The sequence below is a fragment of the Sorex araneus genome, chromosome 5 (genome assembly GCF_027595985.1).
Source record: "Sorex araneus isolate mSorAra2 chromosome 5, mSorAra2.pri, whole genome shotgun sequence".
NCBI classification, from domain to species: Eukaryota; Metazoa; Chordata; class Mammalia; order Eulipotyphla; family Soricidae; genus Sorex; species Sorex araneus.
Window position 1 is genome coordinate 132,973,009 of NC_073306.1, and position 25,794 is coordinate 132,998,802.

The following is a 25,794-nucleotide window of genomic DNA, read 5'->3' on the forward strand; positions in this document are numbered from 1 at the left end:
AACTGCAAAGAGCACAACCGTGGCTACACAGTTCAATGGCCCAGGCTCCAGCGGGCCTCAGGCTGCGTCATCCAACACAGTTGTCAGCCTCTGAAACGGTGACATCCACCAAGAATACAAACTATAGACAAACAGGCAAAACCCTTCGAAGTACATTATTTCAGTGATATATTTAAGGTCAAACAACAGTTGCAAAAGGCACTTAGAAAAAAGATGGAAGTGGGAGATGGGACCAAGGAACAGACTTAGAAGATCAAGAACCTACGTGTTGCATAAGACAGGCAAAAAGCTAGTATGAAATAAGCACAGTGACCAGGTTTAGTTTTCCTTAGATAGATTTCATACAGTGATAATACAAATACAATGGGAGAACATCTGGATTTCATTCTTGGCCTCATTTACAAAGCAAAAATGGGATGCTAGATTCATATGTAAATGCTTAAAAAGATTTTGCAGTGTATAAAGTCACGAGATTTACTATAAAAATGCATCCAAAGAGCCCAGTCTTTTCTCAATAACTTCCAAACGGTGACTCTCCTGACTGCTCAAACACTTCCCTGTGAACTCCGGCTGTGATAATGCGTAATGTCTGCGGGAGTAAGCACTGCAAAGAGGAAGAGCAGAAACTCCGAATTCCAGTGTGGTCTGTGAGGCAAAGCTTGATAGTGCGTCTCCCTGAGGTCCCCGAGTCGCTATTCCAAAGAGTCAACGAGAACTGAACCTGGGTCTAGATGGGATGGAGGAGAGCCACCCGCCTCCACATACCCCCTTTCTGTCCCCCTAGCTTAGGTCTCACTCGACACCCGTGATGTGTCTTCTACCGTGGGTAAGTGAGAAGTCACTTCCCCGAGGAGGGGGAGTCCCTGGGGAGCAGCTGCACTGGGCAAAGGGACCAGAGGCCTTTATTAGAAGTGTCCTATGGGTTCAGCCATGGGAACAGGGATCCTTCAAAATGACTCCACTTTCATTCTCTGGCTTTAACTCCTGGCACAAAATTCTGTCAGAGAAAAACGCAAATGGAAAGTCAAACTGTAAATTTCTTTGTGGCCAAAGTAACTCACACACGTGTAATAAGGAACACTAGTCACCCGTATGCTTATTAACTAATCTGTGGCAACTCTAACTTGTAACGCGCCCTTCGGCTATGTGTTCAAAATTTGTCTTACCCCAAACTTTAAGAGCTACTGTCTGACCCTAAAGCTATGCTACAATTAAAAATGATTTCTCAAATACTAAGTCAAAGCAGGCAAACAGTATATTTGCACCTGCTTTACTGGGCGACTTAACTTGCATCTGAACTGGCAGACACTTTCCTGACGGGAGACACGGGTGGGAGGGAAGGGATTTTCTGTCTTACTGGTAAGTTTTGTTGAGCCTGAAATAATAGGAAAATAAATGTTCGTTGAAAAGTTTTATATAATATAGTAAGATGTTACAAAAATTATAGAAGCCAAGTTTATACTTAATATCAATAGTACTGATAGAAATCATTATTTAGTAAAGAAAAAAAACCTCTATGCAACCAACTGCTGGTCAAGCTGTTTCCAATGCACAAAATTGATTTTATTTTTGTTGCTGCTTGTGGGGCCACATCCAGAGATGCCAGGGAAGGAGCCCACGCCTCACGGGCGCGCGGGCGGCACCTGGGCAACGCCACCCCTCCCAGCGCATTCACTTCAGAGACTCCACGTGACAGAGGAAAAACTCTAACAGCTCAACAGCTGCAAAGAACCAAGCTCCAAATTGTGCCTAATATACGGCTTTATCGGGTTTAAAATACTTAATGTATTTTTAAAGAAAGGGCAGTCCCCCTCCCCCCAATTCATACAAAAAGTCAAATGTATTTTAAAAGTAATTGATAGCGATTAGGTACAAATAGCAATCAAACCAGTTCTTGTACAGAACATCCGAGTCTTCCTCATTTAAGAGCTTCTGCAGTATTTTAAACAAAACAAACAAAACAACAACAAAAACCCACATATGCACTTATATTAAGATACAGCAAAATATGAAAACAAATCTGAGAACATTGCTTAGTTTTCTAATTTGACACATACATTAAGAGTTTCTTCAGGAAAAAGATTTGCATGAAATTTACCTTACCTTTTGATATACGCTTTAAGAGCACATTTTAAAAAAATCAGCAACCAGGCTTCTTTTGTTTAAATTGAAATGAACATAAATACAAATGAACAACTTTCATTTATGTAGTAGCAAAAAGAGTCAATAATCCTTTCAAGAAAGAGACTATTTCATTTCCTCCCAACTTGGATTCACCATAAACTCGATCCACAAATGATATCGGAACCTAGTTAAAAAAAAAAAAAGAAAAAAGAAAAATCAGCAAGCAGCAAGCAGGCACAGAACAAGGATAATGCAAGAGAAACAAGTTCCCCAATAAGCAGTTCTTGGAATAGATTTGGAAGTTTGGGCTTCTTAAACTGTATTCAACCTCAAAATTAAAACATATATTGTATTACAAAAAAATAGGTCCTAGGAACTACGACTACCGCTGGGAAAGCACTGACTGTGAATACAGAGCTGGCTCTTGCTATTCCTCCAGGATTTACCAGGTATTTCTAGAAAAAATATCCCAGAAGTAAAAGTCGCACTCAAATGTTTTCAGCAGCAATCAGGTTTAGCTCTATGTTTTAATATTAAGTTCTGAATTTTGTAATGTCTGGAAGTGATGCTGGATTTCACTCTGAATGGGAATATTATGCAGAAGGAGCGAGTCTTCCCTGAGAGCTTCTAAGCTGGCTGTAAGTATCAGATGCCTGGGGGCCACAAACTTGGCCTATGCAACACTCGGAAATCGAGCAACTGGGATTCACCTGTTAAAGAACTGGGGTGTGCCTGACAGTGCCAGAGCCGCATGGCTGAATTTAGCTGAGGAGGGAACCTGTGAGGAAAGGGCTCTACTGCTCGGCATATCCAGAAACACAAACATTCACCCTGCAGTGCACCTCAGTAGCAGGAAACCTGAAACTTTGCATCGAGTCTGAGCTTATTGTTTCTTTGTGGGGAACACTACCATCTGCAGCATACCTCGCCGATAGTGTAATTCAGCTGTCTTGCTCGGACGATCATTTCCATCTGGAAGACATAGCCTTTAGAGACACATTTCTCGATTAGCTTCTGTAGTACTTCTTTTCGGTATAACCTGGAAGAAATTGAAACATCTTAAGGACATATACACTTGCCATCACGAATCTCTACTTTTCTTCTTTTTTTTTTTGCTTTCTGGGTCACACCTGGCGATGCACAGGGGTTACTCCTGGCTCTGCACTCAGGAATTACCCCTGGCGGTGCTCAGGGGACCCTATGGGATGCTGGGAATTGAACCCAAGTTGGCCGCGTGCAAGGCAAACGCCCTCCCTGCTGTGCTATAGCTTTAGCCCCTGAATCTCTACTTTTCAAAAAAACAAAACAGAGCAAAACTCAAACCACCGGTTGTAAACACCTTAAATTTTCCCTTGCCAACTATATAAAACATAGATAGCCCTTGGAGCTGGCAGTTATAGTACATTTACCCTCAAGTGGAAAGGCCATGAAACTGTGCTTTGTAATTTATAATTAATTTGGAAAAATGAATTCTTATGTTTAAAAACTGGGTAATTCGAAGCAGAACCTCCCATTATTTCTAGTGCTTAAATTTTCTTAAAATTTCTTTTTAGACTTCAAAGAGAGATAAACTTTCATAGTTTGGAACAACAGTGGACCATGAGGGAACAAAACAACCCAGGGAGGAAAATCCCAGAAAGATCGTTTCCTCCTAACCGTCTCGGATCTGAGGGTAGCGTGTCAGATCCCCTGGCAGCCTGGAGCCCACCTGGTGGGGCGGCTCTCCTAAGGGGCCCAAGCCAGCAGCCCTGCCCGCACACTCCACCCCGGGCTGCAGTAAACCAGGCGAGGCCACGTGATGCCACTTTGCTTTCTCCCCAGCTAAGGCCGCACGACCTGGACCCCACAGTTCGCTAAATTTCTCCCTCTTTTGCCTTTAGGTAGGTGTGCAACACAGAAGGCAGAGCCCGAGGGACCCTGATGGGCCGAGCGGGGATGCCCCTCTACCCAAGTGGCTCCTGGGGGCGTTAATCTAAGCGAGGAGGGTCGGGACACCAGAGTCGGTGAAATAGCAACCGTTTGCTTCACCTTTTCGAGCTTTGGAGTCCCCGCAGTGGGAGACCCCACTGGGGAGGGGGCCTGGCTGTGACTCCTCACCAGAGTCGCTTTACTGGAACCCAGACTCTCCCCGCTCTGTCCCAGGTAGCTCTGGCCAGCCGCAGAGTTTGGGGTCCACTCTCGAGGATGTGCGTGCCGGCCTGCTCCCTCACTCCTTCCTCCCCACGGAGCTGCCTGTGCGGGGGACGTGGCGGGCTTGAGGGGCCAAAGGGCCCTTTGCTAGCGTGGCGCAGGGCAGGTGAGGAAGCCGAGTGCCTGCCTGCACGCTGGGCCGGGCTGGAGCCGGAGCACTCCTGCGACACTACGGTCCCGGGCTTGAAAAAGGAACAAACCCCAAACCTGAACTACGACGACCCCTTCCCCACGCCCCGCTCTTCACCATCCCCGCTGCCGGCCCGGGAAGCTTCCAGGGGCCACCCCCTTTGCGGGAAGCTCTGTGCATGCCGCGACTCTTGACCATGTTCCTAGAGGGCAACTGAAGGTTTTTTTGGGGGGGTGAAGAAAGGACATCCCTGGGAATCCTCAGGGATCAGTCTTGGCAGGGTGAGGGCCCCTCCAGGGCGCTGGAGATTAAACCCGGCTTAGCTGTGTGCAAGACAAGAGTCCTGCCAGTGCACTATCACTCAGACCTTGCAAATGAAAAGCTTTTTTGGGTCACACCCAGTAATGCTCAGCGTTACTCCTGGGTCTGTGCTCGGAATTACCCCTGGCGGTGCTTGGGGGACCATATGGGATGCTGGGAATTGAATTCGGGTCGGCCGCGTGCAAGGCGAACACTCTTCCTATTCTTCCAGCCCTGCAAATGAAAATCTTAAAACACGAAATGACTCGTGTTCACTGTACCTGAAGCTGCCTGTCAGGTCAGATGCTCCTGGTCTCAGCAACATCTGAGTTATAAAGTTGGCCCCGCGGCTGTCAAGTGAAACGAGAGAAACAAATCTGAGCGGAAAGGTTAACACGATGACAATAGTTTCCTACGTGCAACGTTACTATTCACACACAAGAACCCTTTTTCTAAGAAACCATCTGCCCAGACTTCAGATAAGAAGAACAGATTAAAATGTCCAAGCGGCACCATAGCTGGGGTACAGGGACAGGGGCTGGCACAGAGCCGGGGCCGAGCTCAGGGCACTGCACCCTATTCCCCGGGTCCAGGGTAGCTGCCGTAGTTGTGGTTAGAATTAAGAACACCCGCGGGACACCAAGGCCAGCCGGGAGTGCCGGTGCTTCCCTGCACCTCAAGAGCACAGATGTGCTGCCGCTCCCCTCGGCGACAGTCTGCTGGACACTGGCTTCTATGGCTGGGAGAGGGCTCTGGCTTTCAGTCATCTCTGGTTTCAGGCTATGCCAGTCTATCCTGGCCCCAGCCACTATTACACTAAACACTAGGCTATGTGGCTAAAACATCAAATAAATATTTATTTCTCGCAGTTCTGCGGGCCGGAAGCGCAGGATGCGGGTGCGTGGGGCCCAGTCGCTGCAGCCCCCTCCCAGGCTCAGACAGGAGGCTGCCATCGAGGGGCCGCGGGCAGCTCGACCACTCCTCTAAGCCTAATTACATCCCCAGGTTTCCCCCACCACTCTGGGAGTGAGGTTATTTAACACATGAATTCCCAGGCAAACTCTCCGTCCATAACAATGTCTTTGGGGGTCGGTGCTTCAAACACAACTTAGTATCAATCAATTAAAAAGCCGCTAGTGGCCTAGGGTGATTAACATCTCAAAAGATGTTAACATTTCAAAAAGGCCCTAGAATTGTGACTTTTGTATTGCAGCTCTTTCATCCAGGACAATCTAGAGGGGGTTCCTCCAGTGCTAGGGTACCCTAAAGGCCGCCCTCAGAGCAGGGATTATTTTTATTTTGAAGCTGATGACTTGGGTCACACCTGGCTGTGCTGGGAAACAGGGTGATGGGTACTGAACTGGTGGATGGCGCACGCCTGGCCATCCACATGCAAGGCGAATGCCTGATCCCTGTGCTGTTTCTCCCACACTGAACAACTGCTCCCATACAGAGAACATGGGAACAGATACACCACTGGGATAATGGCAAACAAAAAAAAATTTAGCTTTTAATTCGTATAATTAATGATCCTAATCAAAGACAAGTGTGAACCTATGTGGATTTATAATAGACGTAGGCCCTGGACTAAGCCCTGCAAGAACAAAAAAGACAATGCCCAACGTGATGATATTTCCACCCCTCTGAGGAACAGCTTTTTTTTTTTTTTTTTTTGCTTTTTTGGGGTCACACCCGGTGATGCACAGGGGTTATTTCTGGCTCTGCACTCAGGAATTACTCCTGGCAGTGCTCAGGGGACCATATGGGATGCTGGGATTTGAACCTGGGTCGCTGCATGCAAGGCAAACACCCTCCCCGCTGTGCTATTGCTCCAGCCCCAGAGGAACATCTTAAGCAGTGAGTGCGGCATGTTAGGGGTTGGTGATCCGGCAGACAGGACCTTGCCCCAGATACTCCCTCTCCCTCATCTGCCCCTGGCCTGCTGAAGCCTTCAGAAGCAGGCAGGTGGGGCTGCTGGGAACACGCTCTTGGGAAGCACCCAACTGGGATGCGATGAACAATGAACCCTGCCTAGCTCCAGACCCACTGGGAGGACGCAGAGAGCGAGTCCCAATCAGGGCCAGCGGGTGCCCGGGGAAGCCGCGGCAGGAACAAGAGGCCGGGCTGGAGCCGGAAGGGACAGCCCCAGCACCAGCCCCAGCCCCAAGCGCTCTCCCAACAGCCCGGCACCGGACTCTGATCTACACAGAAGGACCCAAGTGAGGACACTTTTCCCAAGGGAAAAGTTTACAAACTAACTTTGAGGGTGGAAACACCTCAAGGTGGTCTGTGAGCCCAGGCAGTGCACGACGCGGACCCCTCAAGCACCGTCAAAAGTGATCCCTGAGCACAGTTAAGCCCGAGCACAAGCCAAAACCACCAACATAGAGACAAGCGGTGCGCGTCCCCATTCTGGGGATCATCCCCACTGAACCGGGGGTGCAGAATGCCTTTCTCTTACTCGATGGGGTACTTGAACACGCTCCTTTCTCCCTCACACAAGGATGCTTTCTAATGGATCCTCTAATAATAAAATCAATGAGATCTTTTAAGTTGTGAAGAATTTCTAAACTATATCTGTGTCCGGGCTGGAGAGATAGCACAGTAGGAAGGGCGTTTGCCTTGCACGTGGCCGACCCGGGTTCGAATCCCAGCATTCCATATGGTCCCTTGAGCACCGCCAGGAGTAATTCCTGAGTGCATGAGCCAGGAGTGACCCCTGTGCATTGCTGGGTGTGACCCCCCCCAAAAAAAAACCACTAAACTATATCTGTGTCCATCTAGACACTACTCAAGGTTATCACATTTTTGTTGTCTCTGAGGAATCACACCCCGTGTTGCTAGGGGGCGACTACAAAGGGTGCGCAGGGATCAGGCATTGAATCCAAGCCTCCCACCCGCCACGCGTTTCAGCCCTTTGAGTTCTCTTTTACAGTTTATTTGGGGTCTTTTAATAAAAACACAGCAGGAGTCAACTTGGATTTCAACTTTGCTTCTGGGTCATACAAGTGAAACTGCCGACCGCCTCCACGGTTCCTTGGGGCTTACCCTCCAAGGCATGACACAGCCTGGTGCCCCTCAGAGATTGCAGCTCTCAGCAAGGGTGTGTGGGTCCCAACACAGAGTTGCGTCAATGTGGCTCAAGGGAATCGCTAGGTGTGCAACTGTGTCTAAACAGTACAGCATGTCTTAATTAGACTGACAGGCACACAGGACCCAAGCGATAATAGAGAATGAAGGTGCATGACAGGCCCAGTTGACCCCGGTGCTACTTATGTTCCAAGCACTAGGTGTGACCCTGAGCACAGAGGACTGGAATAAGTCCTGAGCACTAGCAGATGTGTCAAAACAAAACAAAAACCCGAACCAAAGCAACAGAAAAAGTAAAAGAAACAGGGCCGGAGTGATAGCACAGCGGGTAGGGCATTTGCTTTGCATGCGGCAGACCCGGGTTCGATCCCCAGCATCCCATATGGTCCCCCAAGGACTGCCAGGAGTAATTCCTGAGTGCAAAGCCAGGAGCAACCCCTGAGCATTGCTGGGTGTGACCCAAAAAGCAAAAAACCAAAAAAAAAAAAAAAAAAAAGTAAAAGAAACAATGAACACCTGTGGGTAGGTAAATAACACGGACTTGAGGTTGCCACAAATCTTCAGTTTGTAAACAAAACCTAAACCCTGCAGTGCCCAGGAATGCAACAGAACAAGGATGGGATTCAACCGCAGTGCGGCCTGTGTCACTGAAACAAGAGCTGCAATGGACAAACCCATTGGCCTGTCAGTCTCTGTCCTTGCTGCAGACAGGATCCTGAAGCGCTGGCCTCACTTCCGAGTTCCCTAGAAAGGCTTTGCAATGGAGATGGCACGGCCAGATTGCAAGCCCATTGCCTGGGGCTTGGGTGGGGTCAAGTCCAGCAGTGCTCAGATGCTACCCTGCGCTTGGTGCTGGGGGTGATCCTGGCTGTGCCGGGTGGGCTAAGCAGTCCTCCGGAGCAAGTGCAGGCCTCTCCCGGTGCAGAGCCGGGAAGCAACTTGACCCAATCTCTTCATTTCACTGAAGACTGGACATCACCCAGGCTTCAAATAACTTGCCCAAGGTTCCATAACTGAGGCAAACCAAGAACCTGCCTGTGCTGTTTTCTAAAAAGCAGTAACCCAGACAGATCCTTTGCAGACAGAGCTATAGACACCTAAGAATTCCAGCCACCCGGAAAAGCAGGTGACACAGATCAAATAATACGGTCATGGTCATCTTAAGTCCTTTGTGGGTCAGGTCTTCCCTCCGAGAGGCAGTTTCTATTTCCCTTTAATAGAAACATCAATTCCTTGTTAGCCTCAGGAGGCCTTACAACTGTTCCCTGATACCATGGGACGCTGCCCTTCAAATGCCAAGAAAGCGGTGCTCTCTGCCCAGACGAGACCCAGAGCGGCCGCACACGGAACGGCTCCTCTGCTCCTGAAAGACTATGATCCCGGCGGCCTACCAACCGCTTTTGGCACCCGGCGGCTTCTTACAGAAATGCATCTAGACTGTGAACTGAGCTATGACCCCATGCTGCCCGGGAGGGGAGAGGCTTTTCTCCCTCGGCCTTTTCTTTCCATGTTGGCGGTGGCGGCCACGTAGTGGCCACGTGGCGGCCGCCATCTTATAGAGCCCACTAGCCAGAGGTATGAGCTTGCAGTGACGGGGCGCACAGGTTTGATTGTTGGGGAAAATTCCAAGTAATGAGTTTTCTGTTGAAATACTGAATGTATTCAAAGTATAGAGAGAATAAAGTGAAGATCATCAGCCACACAGGTGGGGGGTGGGATGGGAAGTATACTGGGGTTCTTGGTGGTGGAACATGGGCACTGGTGAAAGGATGGGGGTTTGATCACTGTATGACTGAGACTGAAACCTGAAAGCTCTGTAACATTTTTCATGGTGATTCAATAAAAAGGAAAAAAAAAAAAAGCCAAGAAAGCAAGCTTGTCCAGCTTCGCCAAAGGCGAGAGGCCAGAGGCAGGAGAAACAAGACGCCCCAGCCTAGCCAATAACCAACTACTGGACAAAATCTTGAGCCTTTCAGCAGAGAGAGACAGTAGGAGGCTATGGTACATCCCCTGCCTCTAGCTGACCCAGGTTTGATCCCTGGTCCTACATGATCCCCTGAGCACTGACTGGTGTGGCCCTGAAGGTTCGAGGCCCAGGAGATCCCGGGCCTGGTTGGCTGAGAATTACTGGGAGGGTTCCTGGGGTTTCTGAGCACCGCCTGGGAGACTAACTTGTCCCCATTCCCCCCCCCCCTCCCGGCACCTCCCCGAAAAAGAGGGGAAGTCCAATAGAATGTATTTAGCTGAACTGCCTTTCCTGCCAAGGTTCAAAGGTTTATAGTGTTTCAACCTTAATGAAAAATAGACAATATACTCTCATCAGAATCAGGTAATATTTCTTTCGGGCTACAATCTGACATACCACAGATCCCAAGACAGCATGGTAATTTCATCCCAATGCCTGTTATAAATGTATTTCCAACCATTAGACCAAAAGGCTGCTTTACAACATGTATGTACCTGATTATTTTTCTTTTCAAGTCCCAGCCATATACACCTCCATTTCCCTTGTAGCGAGTTCCAGAGACAATGTCAAAATTACCCTCCTTTTGCTTCCTGTGGGGAAAAAAAAAAAAGCTGTCAATTAGGAAAAGCGATCAAGCTTTCACAAGTCTGTTTCATGAGCTCCTCAAACTCGCTGATGCACGGAATGCCAAGAACACAGATGATTCATACTACTAAAGATTTTTCACTTTCAGGAGAGTTTAACATCTCATCTTTGGATCCTTAAGCTTCAGACAAGTGCTATTTTACTGACTCTGCATTCTGTGAAACCATCCTGCAAATATCTGCAATGCAGATAATAGAAGCATGAATTGTGCTAATTCCCGTCCATCCTGCTCTAGCCCCTGGAGGAGACAGCATGGCCAAAAGGTAACCCTTCAAACGCTTTTCTTCGTCGTTCACATAAAGAATCCACATAGACACAAAAAGAAGCCATACACAGCTCTTCTGACCTGGACAAAACTGGAAGTCCACATGCTACGCTCAGCCACTTGCGTATAGTCAGTGAAACATGCGTCAGAGGCTGTGAGCATCCCAAAGGCCAGAGATTTCTCCAGAGCTGCGGAACCGTGCCCCTGACCGAGCCCAGATGCTCTTATGGGGTGTCCACTTCGGGTATCTCTGCTCCCAGCAGGAGTCCAGAGTGTGGCCTGGTGCTTAGGGCTCTTCCTAAAGGAAGGGAAATGCCCAAACAAACACCCTGAACTCCAGCAGGAACCATGAAAAATGTTTTCCGAGGAGACTGTAGCCATCACTCTTCCTCCGGCAATACTCAGCGTGGCCATTTCCTGCCCTGTGACTAGTGCTGGACATACGGCTCCCAACATTTTAAAATTCTGACAAATGGGTAATGAGACAGTCAGACACGAATGGGTCCAGAGAAAGGGAGAGCGTTCTGTGTGACCGGGGAACAACAGGCGTGCTCCTGTGTTGGCCAGAGTCGAGTGGAGGGGCCCAGGCTGAGGGGAGAGACCACAGAGTCCGAAGGGCGGGCAGAGGTGGGACTATTGCCCCCGAGCTGAGTTCACCTGCTTGTTACGTTTTTGGGGACACGCTCAGCTGTGTTCAGACTCCTGGCTCTGTGCTCAGGGCACATGGTCAGCAGCTGCAAGGCATGGCGCTGCCCGCTGTGCTCTCCTGCTCCCTCCCACCCGGCGTTTATGTTGTCCTGTCGGCATTCACAGTCACGACAGTTTGGGAGCTCATTTTCTGAGTGGTGTTATGGGTAACCTGAGATTAACTGGGTTTTCTAAGAATCACGTAAACCTGCAAATATAATTTTATACTCTCCACCAACACTTACACTACATTCTTTTCATTGCTCATTAAGATGCCTTTGTTAGGACCAGATCATCCATATCTACAAAAGTTCAATTTCAAAGTCTCCTTGAAACAGGCAGTGAATCCTATCAAATACACTGGCGGGGGACACACCCCAGCAGTACTCAGCTTGCTCTTGGCTCTGTGCTAAGGATCACTCTTGGTGATGTGCGGAGACCATGTGGGGTGCCGGGGAGCCTACCTGGGCCGGCTGCATCACTGCAAGCATACTAGCCACTGTGCTGTCTCTCTGGCCTTACTAATACTAGTTTTAGTACCTATAAACTGGACCACACTTTATTTTTGCTTTTTGGGTCACACCCGGCGATGCACAGGGGTCACTTCTGGCTCTGCACTCAGGAATTACTCCTGGCGGTGCTCAGGGCACTATATGGGATGCTGGGAATCGAACCCAGGTCGGCCACGTGCAAGGCAAATGCCCTCCCCGCTGTGCTATCACTCCAGCCCCATTGACCACACTTTAATACAAATGAATTAGGTTGGCAAATCTCTGAAAATGGGCCCTCTGGCTTTCTAGAAGAGATCCTTGCTGTTTATTGGGCTGTATGATGGAGAAGGCATTTCCATGTCACAGGGAAGCTGCACCCTGTGGAATTATACATGATAGAGAATGGACTTCCAGGACACGGGAAAACTGTGCTCTGTGTGGTCTATGGGATTGCAGACAGAGAATGTACTTCCAAGTCACGGGGAAGTTGTGAGGTCATGGGGTTTGTGGTCTGAAATTAGTAAAAGACAGACAGAGACAGACGGATTAAGTCGCTTCTCTTGCACAGGAATGTCCCAGATTCAAATCCCCCAGTACATGTATGATCAGGAGTGATCCCTAAGCGGAGAGCCAGGAATAACCCTGAGCACCACAGGGTGTAGCTCTCCCAAAACAAAATTGAAGAAATTGTGTGTTGCTTACTTCCTTGGGGTTCCTGAAACACTTATTCCATATCTACACTCTAATTCCAGTAACATATCTATTCTACACTGGACTATAATTACCAAACTATAGAAATGATAAACCACTATGTAGATAAAAACTACATAAACTACAGTGTCTATATGAACTACGTGTCTTATCATACAGTGGTTTTACTCATTGCTTTGGGCCACACCTGGTGTGCCGAGGGGACCATGGGTGCCAGAGATTAACCCCGGTCTCCCCCAGGCCAGATAGGAGCACCAGCCCCAAGGTGTCTCCTGGTCCTGATGGTGGCTTTATTTTTAGTAGCACAATTAGAATAGCATGTGTCCTTTGCATTAAATGTAAAATGCAAAAATTTGTCCAAAATCAAAATAAACTACTCATAATTCTTTCAAAGATTACAAATACGCACCTAATGAATTCAGGAATAAACTTTGGCTGAAATTTAGAAAAAAAACAAAGTCAGTAAGGTAGGCACATGTGGACCACGAAACGCCATAAAGAAATAGCCCCCTTACGTGGTGTGAGAGGTCAGCATCCATGATGATGATGTAGTTCCCTGTAGCATGTTTCATTCCATGAATATAGGCAGTTCCTAGAGAGAAAATGATGCCCATTACGACACGCGACAGGCACCGTGAGGAGGGTGCTTGCTCCGAATGTGGCTAACCCAGCTCTGCTCCTCCGCCAGGAGGGACTCCTGAGCACAGAGCTAAAAATAAGCTCTGAGCACTGCTGGGAACGGCCTCCTAAAAACAAAAACAACACTTCTCAACAGACGTGGGGCCCCTCATGGACCCCTATATTGTAAGGTATGACAGATCCAAACTGCATAAATGGGGGAATCACAGGACAAGCCCAAGGGGCCAGCAAGTGGGCCAGGAGTCACAAGGGAAGCAAGGCCCAAGGGGCCTCACTCGGAAGAGAAGGCTGAGAAACACTTCTGTGTAACGACACCCAACTGGGATCAAAAACATCCCTCACTGTTTCCCACCCAATCTCTAGGCCCCAGGCACCGCTTTCTCCTCTGGCCTGTTTCCACAGGAAACAGCGGCCAGTGTCTCCACAACGTGTGCTCAAGCCTCAGCCCTGTCCCCTTGCAGGCTGGCACGGCTGGGAACCCCCGGGCTCGGCTTCAGCACCATGTTCCGTACTGGGGGCCGGAAGCACAGCTCCGGTCACTTCCTGCTCAGAAATGCTTAGGACCTGGACGGGAAGACAGCGGCCAGCGCGGGCCTGGAGACCCCTGCACTGTCTCGTGCAACCCTCCAGAGCGCACAAACCAGGCCGCCGAGTCTTCTGGCCTGCGCGGGGGCGTGCGACTATCCAGGTGGGTGTGCTGGGAAGGCCCGGGTACGGGCCCTGGGCTGAACCCAGCACTTGGCTGTCAGAAAAGGGACTCCGCAGCCCCTGGACCCTCGGCTGGTCTTCCTGGTCTCCAGGTTATTTCGACTCCAAGAAACTGCGATTCATTCATTCAGAATCCGATACTGCGAAGGACCCGAGGGTCCGCCCAACAGCTGATGCTCAGCGTCCACACACTGCTCCCTGCCCCCAAGGGCAGCAGAAACAGGCGCCCCGACTGCTCGTCAGGAGACCCCGCTCACGGGAGACTCCCAGATCACCCCTCTGCTTCAGGGGAGAAAGCTTTTTCAAACCGAACCACTGTCAAGACGTATCCTGAGCACTCTGGCGGGAGCAGGGACTCGCCCTGCACGAGACACCCTCCTGGGTCCCTCCGGCCGCTCCCTTCTCTGCTCCCAACGCAGGGCACCTTCCAGCCCTGCGGGCTCCAGTCCTGACTGCTCCCCCATCGCCGCTTCCGGGGCCCTTGGGCAACCCCAACCCCAGCATCCCTCGGGCAAAAGCAGCTTCCGGCAGCTCCGCATCTGCGAGGCCTCCCTGGTGCTCCCTCCACCCGCAGCAGAGGCCCGGCCCACGTTTCCTCTCTCAGGCTCATGGCGGCTCCGACAACTCACATTAAACCACTGGCTACCACCAAGGCCCTACGGAAGGCCCACGGGTGACTGCACTCGGGGAACCATCCTACATCAGGAGCACGTCAGGGATGGGGGTGGGGAGAGGGGCTCCACTCACCGAGGCCCAACTTCTTCTCCCGTGGTCTTAAAAGCTGTAAAAAAGAAATGACATTTCAAACACAAGTAACCTAAAAAATGGTGGGTTACTGTTTTACTATTTATTCACACAAATGCCGGTAGGCCTATGGCTGCCTTCAACTCCGATCTTAAAGCAGAGAATGCCGAGCATCTGTTTTTCTAAGTAAAAAAGACATTTACAGGGCTCAGGGTTTGCTCCGGACCTTGTGCTCAGGGATACTCTGGGCAAAGGTCTGGGAAGGGGGGCCAGCGGCTTGCAAGTCGGATGCTCTGACCTCTCCCACTTCCTGACCCCACAGGTTGCGTCTCCCCGCTGCCCCCTGGCCCCCCGTCAGAGACCTGCGTGGAAATGATGGATTTCTATGATTGTGTTTATCATTTGAAAGGTGACCTACTGACTCCTTCCTAGAAAAACAGGACAGTGCACGCGCTCTACCCTTTCGTGAAACCTGAGAGGCACGCCTGTTCCTCAGTCCCTTGGTGAGAGCTTGCTGGCCCGAGCCTGTCCCTCTGCCCGGATGGCCTCGCCTCATTCTCGCCAGCCCAGAAGACGGGAGGGTTGTCTAGCAGTACAAAGGTTTCGTCTTTCCCTTTCCTTCCTGTCAAAACTGCCTTTTTATAGTTTTGTTTTTATAAAATCTTAAACCACAGCTCTATTGTTCAGCCTTGCCCTTTCTTCTGGATTTTTAAAAAATTAAACAGGGATCACAACCAGCACAGCCAGAACCAACAGATGATTTTTTCTTTTTGGGTCACACCTGGCGATGCACAGGGGTTACTCCTGGCTTTGCACTCAGGAATTACTCCTGGCGGTATCCGCTGTGCTATCGCTCCAGCCCCAACAGTTGATTTTTGATGAGTTACAAACAACTGTCAGAAGTGTCTAAAATGAAATGCTAAACCAGAATTTCTCAGACCTTTGTCATGAGTGCAAAAAGGCAATGGAAAAAAAATCAAGAATGAGTTTCAAGCACCAAAACTATTAAATCAACTGGCATCAGGTGCAAATAATACAAACTGTCGACCGGCAGCAAGTGTGGACGAGGCCCCATGTCTCAGACGAGGGTCAGCCCCAGTCAGAGTCAGACCGAGTAGAAAACCCTGTGTCCAGCTGTGTCCTCTGCCTAGTCCTGTCCTCCAGAAACAGTGACCCTAAGTGGCCAAGGGTTTATTGTCGGTGGAACTGTGACCAATATGCCGTGGAGAGGGCAGGCTGGGCAGAGCCAACACCGGAAATGTGAGGGGTTCTGGAACTGGCCAGTGGACAGAGGCTGAAGGCCCCTGAGGAGTCAGAGAGAGAAAGCGACAGTGCCTCGAGCAAGTGCCGGTGGGAACCCCGACACTCGGAAGGCGCTGCGGGAGGGCTGGGCAGGAAGCAGAGAACACGAGACGGAATCCCACAGGATCCCAGCGGGAGGAGTCTCAGCCAATCTGAGGGAGGGTTTGGAGATGCTGAATGCCGGTGGCTTCTGCTTCCGGGGAGGTGAGTGAGGGACAGAGACTCCGCAGATGCTCAAGGGCAGAAATCTCAGCTCGAGTGCGGCAGACCAATGTGACCGCAGTCCCAACTGTCAGACTTTGGATAAATCACAATGTCAAAGGATCCAACGCTCTGGGGGGCTCTGGGAGGAAGAACACCTGTTTGCACCCCACTACGGAACCACCACAAAGTAGAGCGGAACTGATCTGATCTCAGACGGGGGTGGGGGAAGGAGAACCATGAAAAGAAAAGAAAGTGTGTGCGCAAGCGCCTCCTCTCAGTGCTCCTGAGGCTGGCCCTGTCATTCGTGACTAGCCAGAGGCCTCAGACAGTGCCTCTGCCTTCTCATTCTCTCTTTGGGAGGGCGAGAGGGGGAGGCCCCGCCGTGCTCAGGGCTTGCTCCTGGCCCTGTCTGCACTGTCACCCCCAGCAGGCTCGGGGAACCACGAGGTGCGGGGGACGGAACCCAGACCGACATGTGCACAGCACACGCCCTGTCACGAACTATCTTTCAGGCCCATGACTTCACGTTTTGCCAGTGAAACTCCAAGTTTTAGCCTGTTTTTTTTTTGGGGGGGGGGCTGGGGGAGACACTCAGGCAGCCTAGAACGCTGGCTGGCAAAGCACAGGACTTTACCTGCAAAGTAGAAACCAGTGGTTTCAACAGAGGCTGCAACAGTGGTTTTTTCCCTCTTCCTTCCCCCACCCCCTCCCGCTTAACACCTGTTACTTAAAAGCCAGTGTTACTCCCGACCTGGCCTATTTTAAAAAAAGATGCCTCTATTTCAAAGATTCAAAATAATGAAGAAATGCTCTCACTACAGGAAACCCAGGATAGCATTAATTTTCTCATCTTGATTTTACTGGTTAATGGAAAAAAGGAGCTGAAAGGGTCAACTCAGTAGGCACCCCTCTAAGGTCAGTCAGTTTGAGGTGGGGCTGCTCTGAGACAAGCATTCAAAAGAGCGTCAGATGGAAGTTTCCAGACTGCACACCAAGGCCTCTCCCAGTTGGCTATAAATAACCGATGGGTACCAGGGGCCTTGGTCTGGCAATTTCCATGGGCAGTACCAAGGCACTGCCGATGAGGCATCATAATGGATGGCTGCCAGGGGCAGCAAAGGGCTCGGCGGGCCTTCGAGGAGCGGCAGCAGGAGCGCTCGAGGTAGCTCACCGCCCTGAGCCAGGCAGGGGGACGTCTAGCACAGGTGACATTCACCACGTACAGAGAGCACAGCCTCAACTCTGCCCACCTACCAACGTCTCCGCCACCTGCATGGAGCTTACTGGGACAGACCAGCTTACTGGGTGGCTATTTCTGACAGTGCGTAACTGACACTTCTGTGAAATGCAGACTACCGGAGGCTTACTCATAACCAGACCTGTTTCAGGGGAAGAGGCAAATGTCCACAGAAGGACACTGAACAAGAACCAGAGTCGCTTTTGGTTGCCACTTGGGGGTGGGGTACCTTCCTCTTAGCACCTCACTGGTCAAATTCTGAACTGTTTCTAGACATCCCAGACTAGAGCCGGCTCCCCGGATCAAGGGATCATGGGGTTCTGATGCCAAGAGACTGAATAAATTAATCTGAATAAACGAAAAAATACTTAATGCTTAGAATACGTCTTTTTTTTTTCTTTTTGGGTCATACCCAGCAATGCACAGGGGTTACTCCTAGCTCTGCACTCAGGAATTATTCCTGGCGGTGCTCAGGGGACCATATGGGGGGCTGGGAATTGAACCTGGGTCAGCCGCGTGCAAGGCAAACACCCTCCCTGCTGTGCTATCACTCCAGCCCCTAGAGTAAGTTTTCAGCTTAGATCTGTATGATTCACACCAAGAATTATCCGAAGTGGAGCTCTCAAGTTTGGACTTATAAATCCAAAGCAATGAACAAAGCAGAAATCTGTCAAAAATGTAATAAAATGTATGTAGCCATTATGTATACACAATGAACTCTACACTGACCCGGCAAAAAGTGGGGGCAGGAGGCTGCGAGAGCTCTGGAGATTCAGGCTCATTCTATTCCGACAGACTATTCTACAGGCAAAAACAAGATGCTAGGGGCGCTGGAAAGTCATCGGGGCTTCACGTGAAAATAGCAGCCTCTCCTGGCTATAAGTAGTATTCTCTGCTAATAGAGAATTCCTTGCTAAAGAAGAAAAAAAGATTGAGAATTATTTCTTTTTTTCTTTTTTGCTTTTTGGGTCACACCTGGCAATGCACGAGGGTTACTCCTGGCTCATGCACTCGGGAATTATTCCTGGCGGTGCTCAGGGGACCACATGGGATGCTGGGAATCAACCTGGGTCGGCCATGTGCAAGGCAAACGCCCTCCCCGCTGTGCTATAGCTCCAGCCCCTGAGACGTATTTCTCATAGCTGCCTAACACTGTAATGGCCTGTGAATTCACTATCGAGCTTTAATCTTTGCCCTTAAGAAAAGTAACTGGCAGAATCTTTTGTATAAACCAAATCATTCAGGTGTAAGGGGATGGCTCACAAGGTGCCGGGCAAACTTTTGTCAGTGGAAGCCCTGGGTTTGGTCCTGGGCACCCAGGGTCTTCTAAGCGCCAAGCTGGAAGTTGCCCAGAGCACAAGATATAGACAAAAAACAAAGGACAATAAAACAAGGCTGGGGAAAAAAAAAAGAGTACATTTGGCTATAAATAACCGATGGGCACCAGGGGTCCAATTTATTAAATAAAATAAATAAATAATTGAATAAAGAGTACAGTGGTTAAAGCACTTGCTTCATATGTGTTGGAGACCCCAGGTCAATCTGTGGCACCACATATGGTCCCCACTGCCAGCCTCAGGTCCCTCAGCCATGAGCACTCTGGGTGTGCCCCCCCCCCCAAACACAAAACCCAGCTCATCAACTTGCTCACAATTGTGATGTAAAACAATCAATGCAGTGGTCAGAAGTATGTGAAGCCACAAGCGCAATGAAAAACCCATCTGAACGCCGATGTACAAGTCACGGCTTGGTCCCGGGTTCAGGCACGAGCACCATCACTGCTCGCCACTCGCCTTCCCCACAGAAAGACAGGGACAGACACGGCAAAGCTGTGGGACTCACAATTTTGTCAGAGCCGTAGATCTTCTCCAGCTGCTCAGCAACTTCCCTTGTTCCATCTGGGCTCCCGTCATCTATGATTATAATTTCATAGTTGATTGAACTAAAAAACAGAAAACAAAAAAACAAACTAAATTTACATCCATGTTTTTTAAAGCGTTAACACTATTTCCGAGTAACAAATATTTTCTTAAATATTCAACAGTATTCTTAAATGTTTTCTCACATCTTAAACTTCAGGCTTTTGAAAATAACCAACTCCCCACTAATGAAGTAGAAATATACTGCCTTATTCAATCACCAAGAAAAGCATCAATTATTAAGCTCATTAGCGCCTCACCTCCACACTGGCACGCTGCTGGAAACGCTCTGACCCCGAGGCATCGGCAGGTGCATCTCCGCAGGGCTCGCGCCAGCCCCAGCCCCCACCCACTCCCTCACGCCCTGCTCTCCTGGTGCACAGCCTGCAGGAAGCCCCACCGGGTTCTGGTGTTTTTCCCCCACAGAATAGATGCTCTTAAAAATATCCCCACAACATGGGGGCTGGAGCGATAGCACAGCGGGGAGGGCGTTTGCCTTGTACGCAGCCGACCCTCGTTCGATCCCTGGCATCCCATAAGGTCCCCCAGGCACTGCCAGGAGTAATTCCTGAGTGCAAAGCCAGGAGCAACCTCTGAGCATCGCTGGGTGTGACCAAAATAAAGAAATAAATAAAGTACAAATATTAGTATAAAAAAACCCCCACAACATAGAAAAATATATATGTAAACAGCACTCATTAAATTTCATTTACCTACTTTGCTTTTGTAGGGTGGTGTGTGTGTGTGTGTGTGTGTGTGTGTGTGTGTGAGAGAAACAAGGAAACTTTTATTGAAACTTAGATGTGAGGGGAAAGAGAGAAAGTATACTTTCAAGGAACAACATGGGCTCTTTGAAGAACAAGCCAAATTTTATTTCTCTCTGATAATAAAATGGTGCAACCTTCATATAAAATAGCATAGATTTCAAAAGTATGTTTAAAAGGCAATTAAAACAGGCTGAACATCTGGTTAGTCTGTCTCATTTAATTTATAACCAATTTAAGCAACAAAGGAGGAAATCTGATTTGATTTCAACCTTAAAAAACAATTTAGCGTGGTGACACAATCTGCTCTGCCCCTATTTTAGTCATAAACTTTATCATACCCTTCAAGGTGAACTAGTGTCGAAAGACTTCCACTGGGCTGGAGAGCCCAGGGGCAGGACGCTCCCCTTGCTCGAGGCCACCCATTTCACTCACCGCATATGGTGGCTCCTAGAACAGCTGTAAGGTGATTCCTGAGCACAAAACCAGGAGTAAGCCCTACCACGGGCCAGGCATGACCTCCACCCCCCAAATACTTCCAACACTGCTCAAAATGATCAGTCAACCATGTATGTGCACGCAGTTTCCTTCAATCTCCGCTCACTCCCACTCGCATCCCCCAACCACCTCTCCTAAAGGACGTCCTTATTAATTTCACTGGGAGCCTTAAGAAACAGGGGCAGAGTCCACACAAAACCAGGCGTTCTGATTCCTCTTGGAGCTGCCTTAAGCAAGGAAGTGAATCAGAAAGTGCACTTAAAAAAAAAAAAAAGAGGCCAGAGCCAGCTCCCTGGGATAAAAGTGAAAGTAGCCCGCCAGCGGCGCAGACTGCAGTTTCCCAGGGCCTTGGATTCTACAAGTCAAGACCTGTCAGACTTCAGGACGCTCTTCAAAGGCAGCGGGAGTCATTCATAAGCACACCCACTCCCTCGCCCACCTCCGACACCCACCCACCTGGGGCCGCCTCCCGGGGGGGGAGGGGGGAGCGAAGGAATCCCATCGCATCTGCAGGAGAATTAGCTGCTCTCTGCACTGTGCTCCGGTCCATTCAAAACCAAAAGATTCTCTGCAGAAACCACGCTGCACGACTTAGAAACCTAAACACCAGAGATGCTGGGAAGAGGAAGGAACAAGACGGGCAAGTATTTCTCGGGCCTGGAAGGAGCTTAAAGGAATACCAGGCTAACAGATGGGGGGAGGCAGGAAGCACGAACGATAAAAAGAAAACACCGGGGACCCGCTGGACGCGCAGACAGACACCAGCTCCTTCAAAGGGCCACTAGCAAGCCGGGATGCGGCCCCCAACTCTCCCTCCGCCAGGCAAGCCGGGTCCTCACCCCAGCCCCGCCGCCCGCAACTGCACCGCCGAGCTCTACTTCCTACAGTCACCGCGTTTCAACGCTCACCCCAAGAAGCCTTTCCCGGGGCCGGGGGGCGCGCGGAGCCAGAGGCTTGACCCCAAAAGCCTCACATCCCATTTAGGAAGGTCAAAGAATATCGGAAACACACATACACACATCAACAAAAAGCACGAGTTCGCCCCAGCTAGACTAATAACCGCCCCGCACGACCCGGCTTCGATCCCCGGCACCCCACTAGGGTCCCCTGAGCCCCGCCCACACTGAGCACAGAGCCAGGAGCAAACCCTGGGCACCGCCAAGCGTGACAAGAACCCAAAACCAACCAACCAAAACAACAAACCCCAACCCAACCACCGGCCGGCCGAGGTTTCGGAAACGACCTTCCGAGCCTGGGGCGGGCCCGGAATGAGCTACGGACACGTCGGGGGCCGGAGCCGCGCCGCAGCGGGCAGGGCACCGGCCTCGCACGGGCTCCCGGGAGCACTGCACGGGAGGAATTCCCAAGCGCGGAGCCACGCGTCATCCCGGGGCATCCAGGGCCCGAGAAGGAGGAGGGGGGAAAAGGCACGACCCCAACCCGGGCACCCAGGGGGCAAGACGCTGCGTCCGAGGAGCGGGGCTTCCTGCAGCCGGGTGGGAGGGCAGGCGACGCGACCCCCTTCCGACGCTGGCTGCGTCCCCACGGCCCGGCGCGGCTCGCCCGGCCCGGCCGCCTCCCTCGGGCTTACATAAGCCGCGGCCGGGGGCGGGGAGGCGGCGCTCGCTCCGCCCGGCTCCCGCCGCCGATCGCGACGGCCCGGCCGGGTGGGACTCGGAGCCTCGGCGACCGAGACGCGCCAGGGGGTCAGCCCCCCAAACAGACAACAAATAAAACCAGCGGGGTGGGCGAACGCAGGACTCAACCTCCCCAGGGGCGGGGACGAGCGCCCGAGCCGGGGCGGGACCCCCGGGACCCCCGGCTGCTCCCCCAGGCGGCCCGCAGGAGGCCCCCCGAGACCCGGCGGCCCCCGCAGAGCCGCCGCGCGCCGCCAACTGCCGCCCCCCGGGCCGGGACGCCGGCGGGGCGCTCGCGCGGGGCCGCTACCTCTCGGAGAAGCTCTTCACCAGCAGCCACACGATGAGCGGCAGGTTCTCGCGCTCGTTGTAGGTGGGCAGCAGCACCGAGTACTTGTCCGGCCCCGCACCGCGAGCCTTAGGAGCGGGGCGCCGAGCTCCCTCGGAGGCCATGGCGGAACTGCGCGAGCCGCCGGAAGCGGAAGTACGTAAGCCGGCGATGGGAAGTGGGCGGGTCGGGCGGTACCAACGCGAGGTCGCGGGGGGAGTGGGTCCGCGCTTGGGCTGCTCTTCCCCGGTGGCTCTCTCTGGAAGCCTTCAGGACCCTTTCCTCTTTCTTCGGGAGCCTGGAGGCGGCCTCGGGGGATCTAGGCACAGGCAGCACCACTTCCGGGGCGGACAGGGAATCCCTTTGGTTTATCCCGGTTGCTAGGAGACCGCCCTCCGGAAACCGGACGACCGGAAGCGGAACTGCCCTCGGCGGCCACTTCCGGGGGAGGCCGCCATGGCTGCTCGCGCCGAGGTCCTGGCGCTGCAGGCCGAAGTGGCCCGGCGCGAAGAGGAGCTGAGCTCGCTGCGGCAGAGGCTGGCGACGGCGCTGTCGGCGGAGCAGGGGCCGGAGCGGCCGGTGCCCGTGTCGCCGCTGCCCCCCAAGGCCGCCCTGTCCCGGGAAGAGATTCTGCGCTACAGCCGGCAGCTCGTGCTGCCCGAGCTCGGCGTGGCCGGCCAGCTGCGCCTGGCCGCCGCGTCCGTGCTGGTGGTGGGCTGCGGGGGGCTGGGCTGCCCGCTGGCGCAGTACCTGGCCGCGGCCGGCGTGGGCCGCCTGGGCCTGGTGGACTACGACGTCGTGGAGGTGAGCAACCTGGCGCGCCAGGTGCTGCACGGCGAGGACCTGGCCGGCCAGGCCAAGGCCTTCTCGGCCGCCGCCTCGCTGCGCCGCCTCAATTCGGCCGTGGAGTGCGTGCCCTACGCGCAGGCGCTGACGCCGGCCACCGCGCTGGACCTGGTCCGCCGCTACGACGTCGTGGCCGACTGCTCGGACAACGTGCCCACGCGCTACCTGGTGAGCGACGCGTGCGTGCTGGCCGGCCGGCCGCTGGTGTCGGCCAGCGCCCTGCGCTTCGAGGGCCAGCTCACGGTGTACCACCACGCCGGCGGCCCCTGCTACCGCTGCGTGTTCCCCGCGCCGCCGCCCGCGCACACGGTGACCAGCTGCGCCGACGGCGGCGTGCTCGGCGTGGTCACGGGCGTCCTGGGCTGCCTGCAGGCGCTGGAGGTGCTCAAGATCGCCGCGGGGCTCGGCCCGTCCTACAGCGGCCGCCTGCTGCTCTTCGACGCGCTGGGCGGCCAGTTCCGCGCCATCCGGCTCCGTGGCCGCAGCCCCGACTGCGCGGCGTGCGGCGAGCGGCCCACGGTGACGGCCCTGCAGGACTACGAGGCCTTCTGCGGCGCGGCGGCCACCGACAAGTGCCGCCCCCTGCAGCTGCTGCGCCCCGACCAGCGCGTCTCCGTCACCGACTACAAGCAGCTGCTGGACGCCGGGGTGCCCCACGTGCTGCTGGACGTGAGGCCGCAGGTGGAGGTGGACATCTGCCGGCTGCCGCATGCCCTGCACATCCCCCTGAAACACCTGGAACGGAGGGACGCAGCCAGCTTGCAGCTCCTGGGAGAGGCCATCCGGGAAGCACGGCCGGGCGCGCAGGACGGGACCGGCCTCCCGGTTTACGTGATCTGCAAGCTGGGCAACGACTCCCAGAAAGCCGTGCAGATCCTACAGGCCTGGAGTGCAGCCGGGGAGCTGGACGCGCACCCCGTGCAGGACGTGGCGGGAGGCCTCATGGCCTGGGCGGCCAAAGTGGACACCTCGTTTCCCGAGTACTGAATAAGGACGCCAGGACGCTCAGAGGCCGCCGGCCAGCCCGGGAACTTGGCGCAGCACCTCAAAGATTGCTCTGCCCAGGAATATCTAGGGGTCTGTGATCTCTGTATACTGGGACTTTTTTTTTTTTTTTTTTTTTTTTTAACAAGGGTCTGTAAGCTGTAACTTGCCGTGTGGTCTGTAGCCACGGGTTGTGGGACTGGTTCTGGGAACTGTTCCAGTCGGGAAGGGTGAAATGCAGTGTGACAGAGTTTTGGGCTTTGAACTGGAGATCATTGGCCCATCCTGCTTTTCTCCCGCCTCCTCTAATCTAAAGCTTTCTAAATTGCTCCTTATGTTTTTTTTATGCCCCGGGGTGGTGCAATAAACAAGGTCTGACTGAATCAGTCACAGGGATTGATGGTCACTTTATTGGTGGCCAAGACAAAGACCAGTTTACAGGTTTTGCTTCATCTGGCGATGAAGTAGAATATTTCCTACCGTATCAGTATGGGAACATTACTGGTGCCCGCTTGAGCAAATCGATGAGCAATGGGATGACAGTGACAATATGGGAAACCACCTATGTAGTCTGCAATCTGCCCCGTGGCTCATAAATTGCTCCATCTTGGAAAAGAAGTTGCTTTCAGGTTAAGTTGCTTTCAGTGTCTACCAGACTCTACATTTGGAACAATTTCTAAATGGTGTGCAGGGGTTTGACTTGCTTGTCAGTCTCCAAGTGCAGGTCCGGGCACTAAACCTGCCTCCTCTCTTATGCCCCACTTCTGTCTCCGAATCAGCCTCTTCGTTTTTCACTGTATGGTTAACAGTCCCTGGATACTGGATTAAATTAACATGGGCTGGACAATTTTCTTATTTCCTTCACAAACCTGGATGGAAAACAACATGTTTGATCAGTATTTGTTGCTTTATGACAGATTAATTTTCATGATTTCTTGTGTAGGGCCAGAGAAATAGTACAAGGTGCATGTCTTGCATGTGGCCCACCTCAGTTTGATCCTCGGTACTGTATGAGGTGCACTCTGAGCGTCACTAGGTGTATCCTTGGACCCTGGAATGCTGCCAGGAGAGTCCCTGGAGATACCCTAGCACCCAGGGTGTCCTGGGAGTGACCCTCAGCAGGACAGGTCGTATAGAATTCTCTCGTGCTCCCCCATAGGGCCCTTGAGCACTGCCCAGGAGCCCCCCCGCCCCCCCAAAAAATGTCCTGTTTATAGTTTACTTGGAGCTTTTATAGAATTCAGGTGCTTTGATTGCATTAAGATTACGTGCATTTTGGGTGGGGGGTGGGCAGAGCAATAGAGCAGTGAGTGGGGCTTTGCTATTGGTTCCCAAGCCCCGCCAGGAGTGACCCCTCAGTGCAGAACCAGGAACAAGCCTTGAGC

At 52.1% G+C, this 25,794-nt stretch overlaps 3 protein-coding genes across 5 annotated transcripts in view; 1 reads left to right on the forward strand and 2 right to left on the reverse strand.

Annotated features, from left to right (window-relative positions):
• The window catches only part of ADNP (activity dependent neuroprotector homeobox), a 34,976-nt gene extending 32,733 nt beyond the window's left edge, over nt 1–2,243 (reverse strand). The window contains exon 1 of the mRNA XM_055138802.1: nt 2,104–2,243. The gene's annotated coding sequence lies outside the window, so the exon portion shown is untranslated. The remainder of the gene's footprint in view (nt 1–2,103) is intronic.
• DPM1 (dolichyl-phosphate mannosyltransferase subunit 1, catalytic) overlaps nt 1–22,732 on the reverse strand; it is a 45,883-nt gene extending 23,151 nt beyond the window's left edge. Inside the window, exons 1-10 of one of the 3 annotated variants that reach the window (XR_008630228.1) lie at nt 22,562–22,732; nt 19,276–19,375; nt 14,694–14,727; nt 13,115–13,191; nt 13,009–13,034; nt 10,295–10,390; nt 5,026–5,094; nt 3,049–3,163; nt 2,104–2,308; nt 152–997 (exon numbers count right to left, since the gene is read on the reverse strand). Coding sequence is in view for 1 of the 3 variants with exons in the window: in XM_004618808.3 (XP_004618865.3) it covers nt 2,204–2,308; nt 3,049–3,163; nt 5,026–5,094; nt 10,295–10,390; nt 13,009–13,034; nt 13,115–13,191; nt 14,694–14,727; nt 19,276–19,375; nt 22,562–22,704 (765 nt within the window). In the remaining 2 variants the exon portion in view is untranslated. Of the gene's footprint in view, nt 1–151; nt 2,309–3,048; nt 3,164–5,025; nt 5,095–10,294; nt 10,391–13,008; nt 13,035–13,114; nt 13,192–14,693; nt 14,728–19,275; nt 19,376–22,561 lie in introns of those variants that run through there. The other 2 variants (XR_008630227.1, XM_004618808.3) reach the window with 2 other exon arrangements.
• A 224-nt stretch (nt 22,733–22,956) lies between these two features.
• MOCS3 (molybdenum cofactor synthesis 3) lies at nt 22,957–25,256 on the forward strand. Its single transcript, XM_004618761.2, has one exon. It carries the CDS (start codon nt 23,036–23,038, stop codon nt 24,410–24,412), a length of 1,377 nt encoding a protein of 458 aa, XP_004618818.1. The 5' UTR covers nt 22,957–23,035; the 3' UTR covers nt 24,413–25,256.
• Nucleotides 25,257–25,794: the final 538 nt, after the last annotated feature.

Excerpts from the sequence above, each read along its gene's own strand:
- MOCS3 (XM_004618761.2), top strand. The coding sequence starts at position 23,036 with ATGGCTGCTCGCGCCGAGGTCCTGGCGCTGCAGGCCGAAGTGGCCCGG.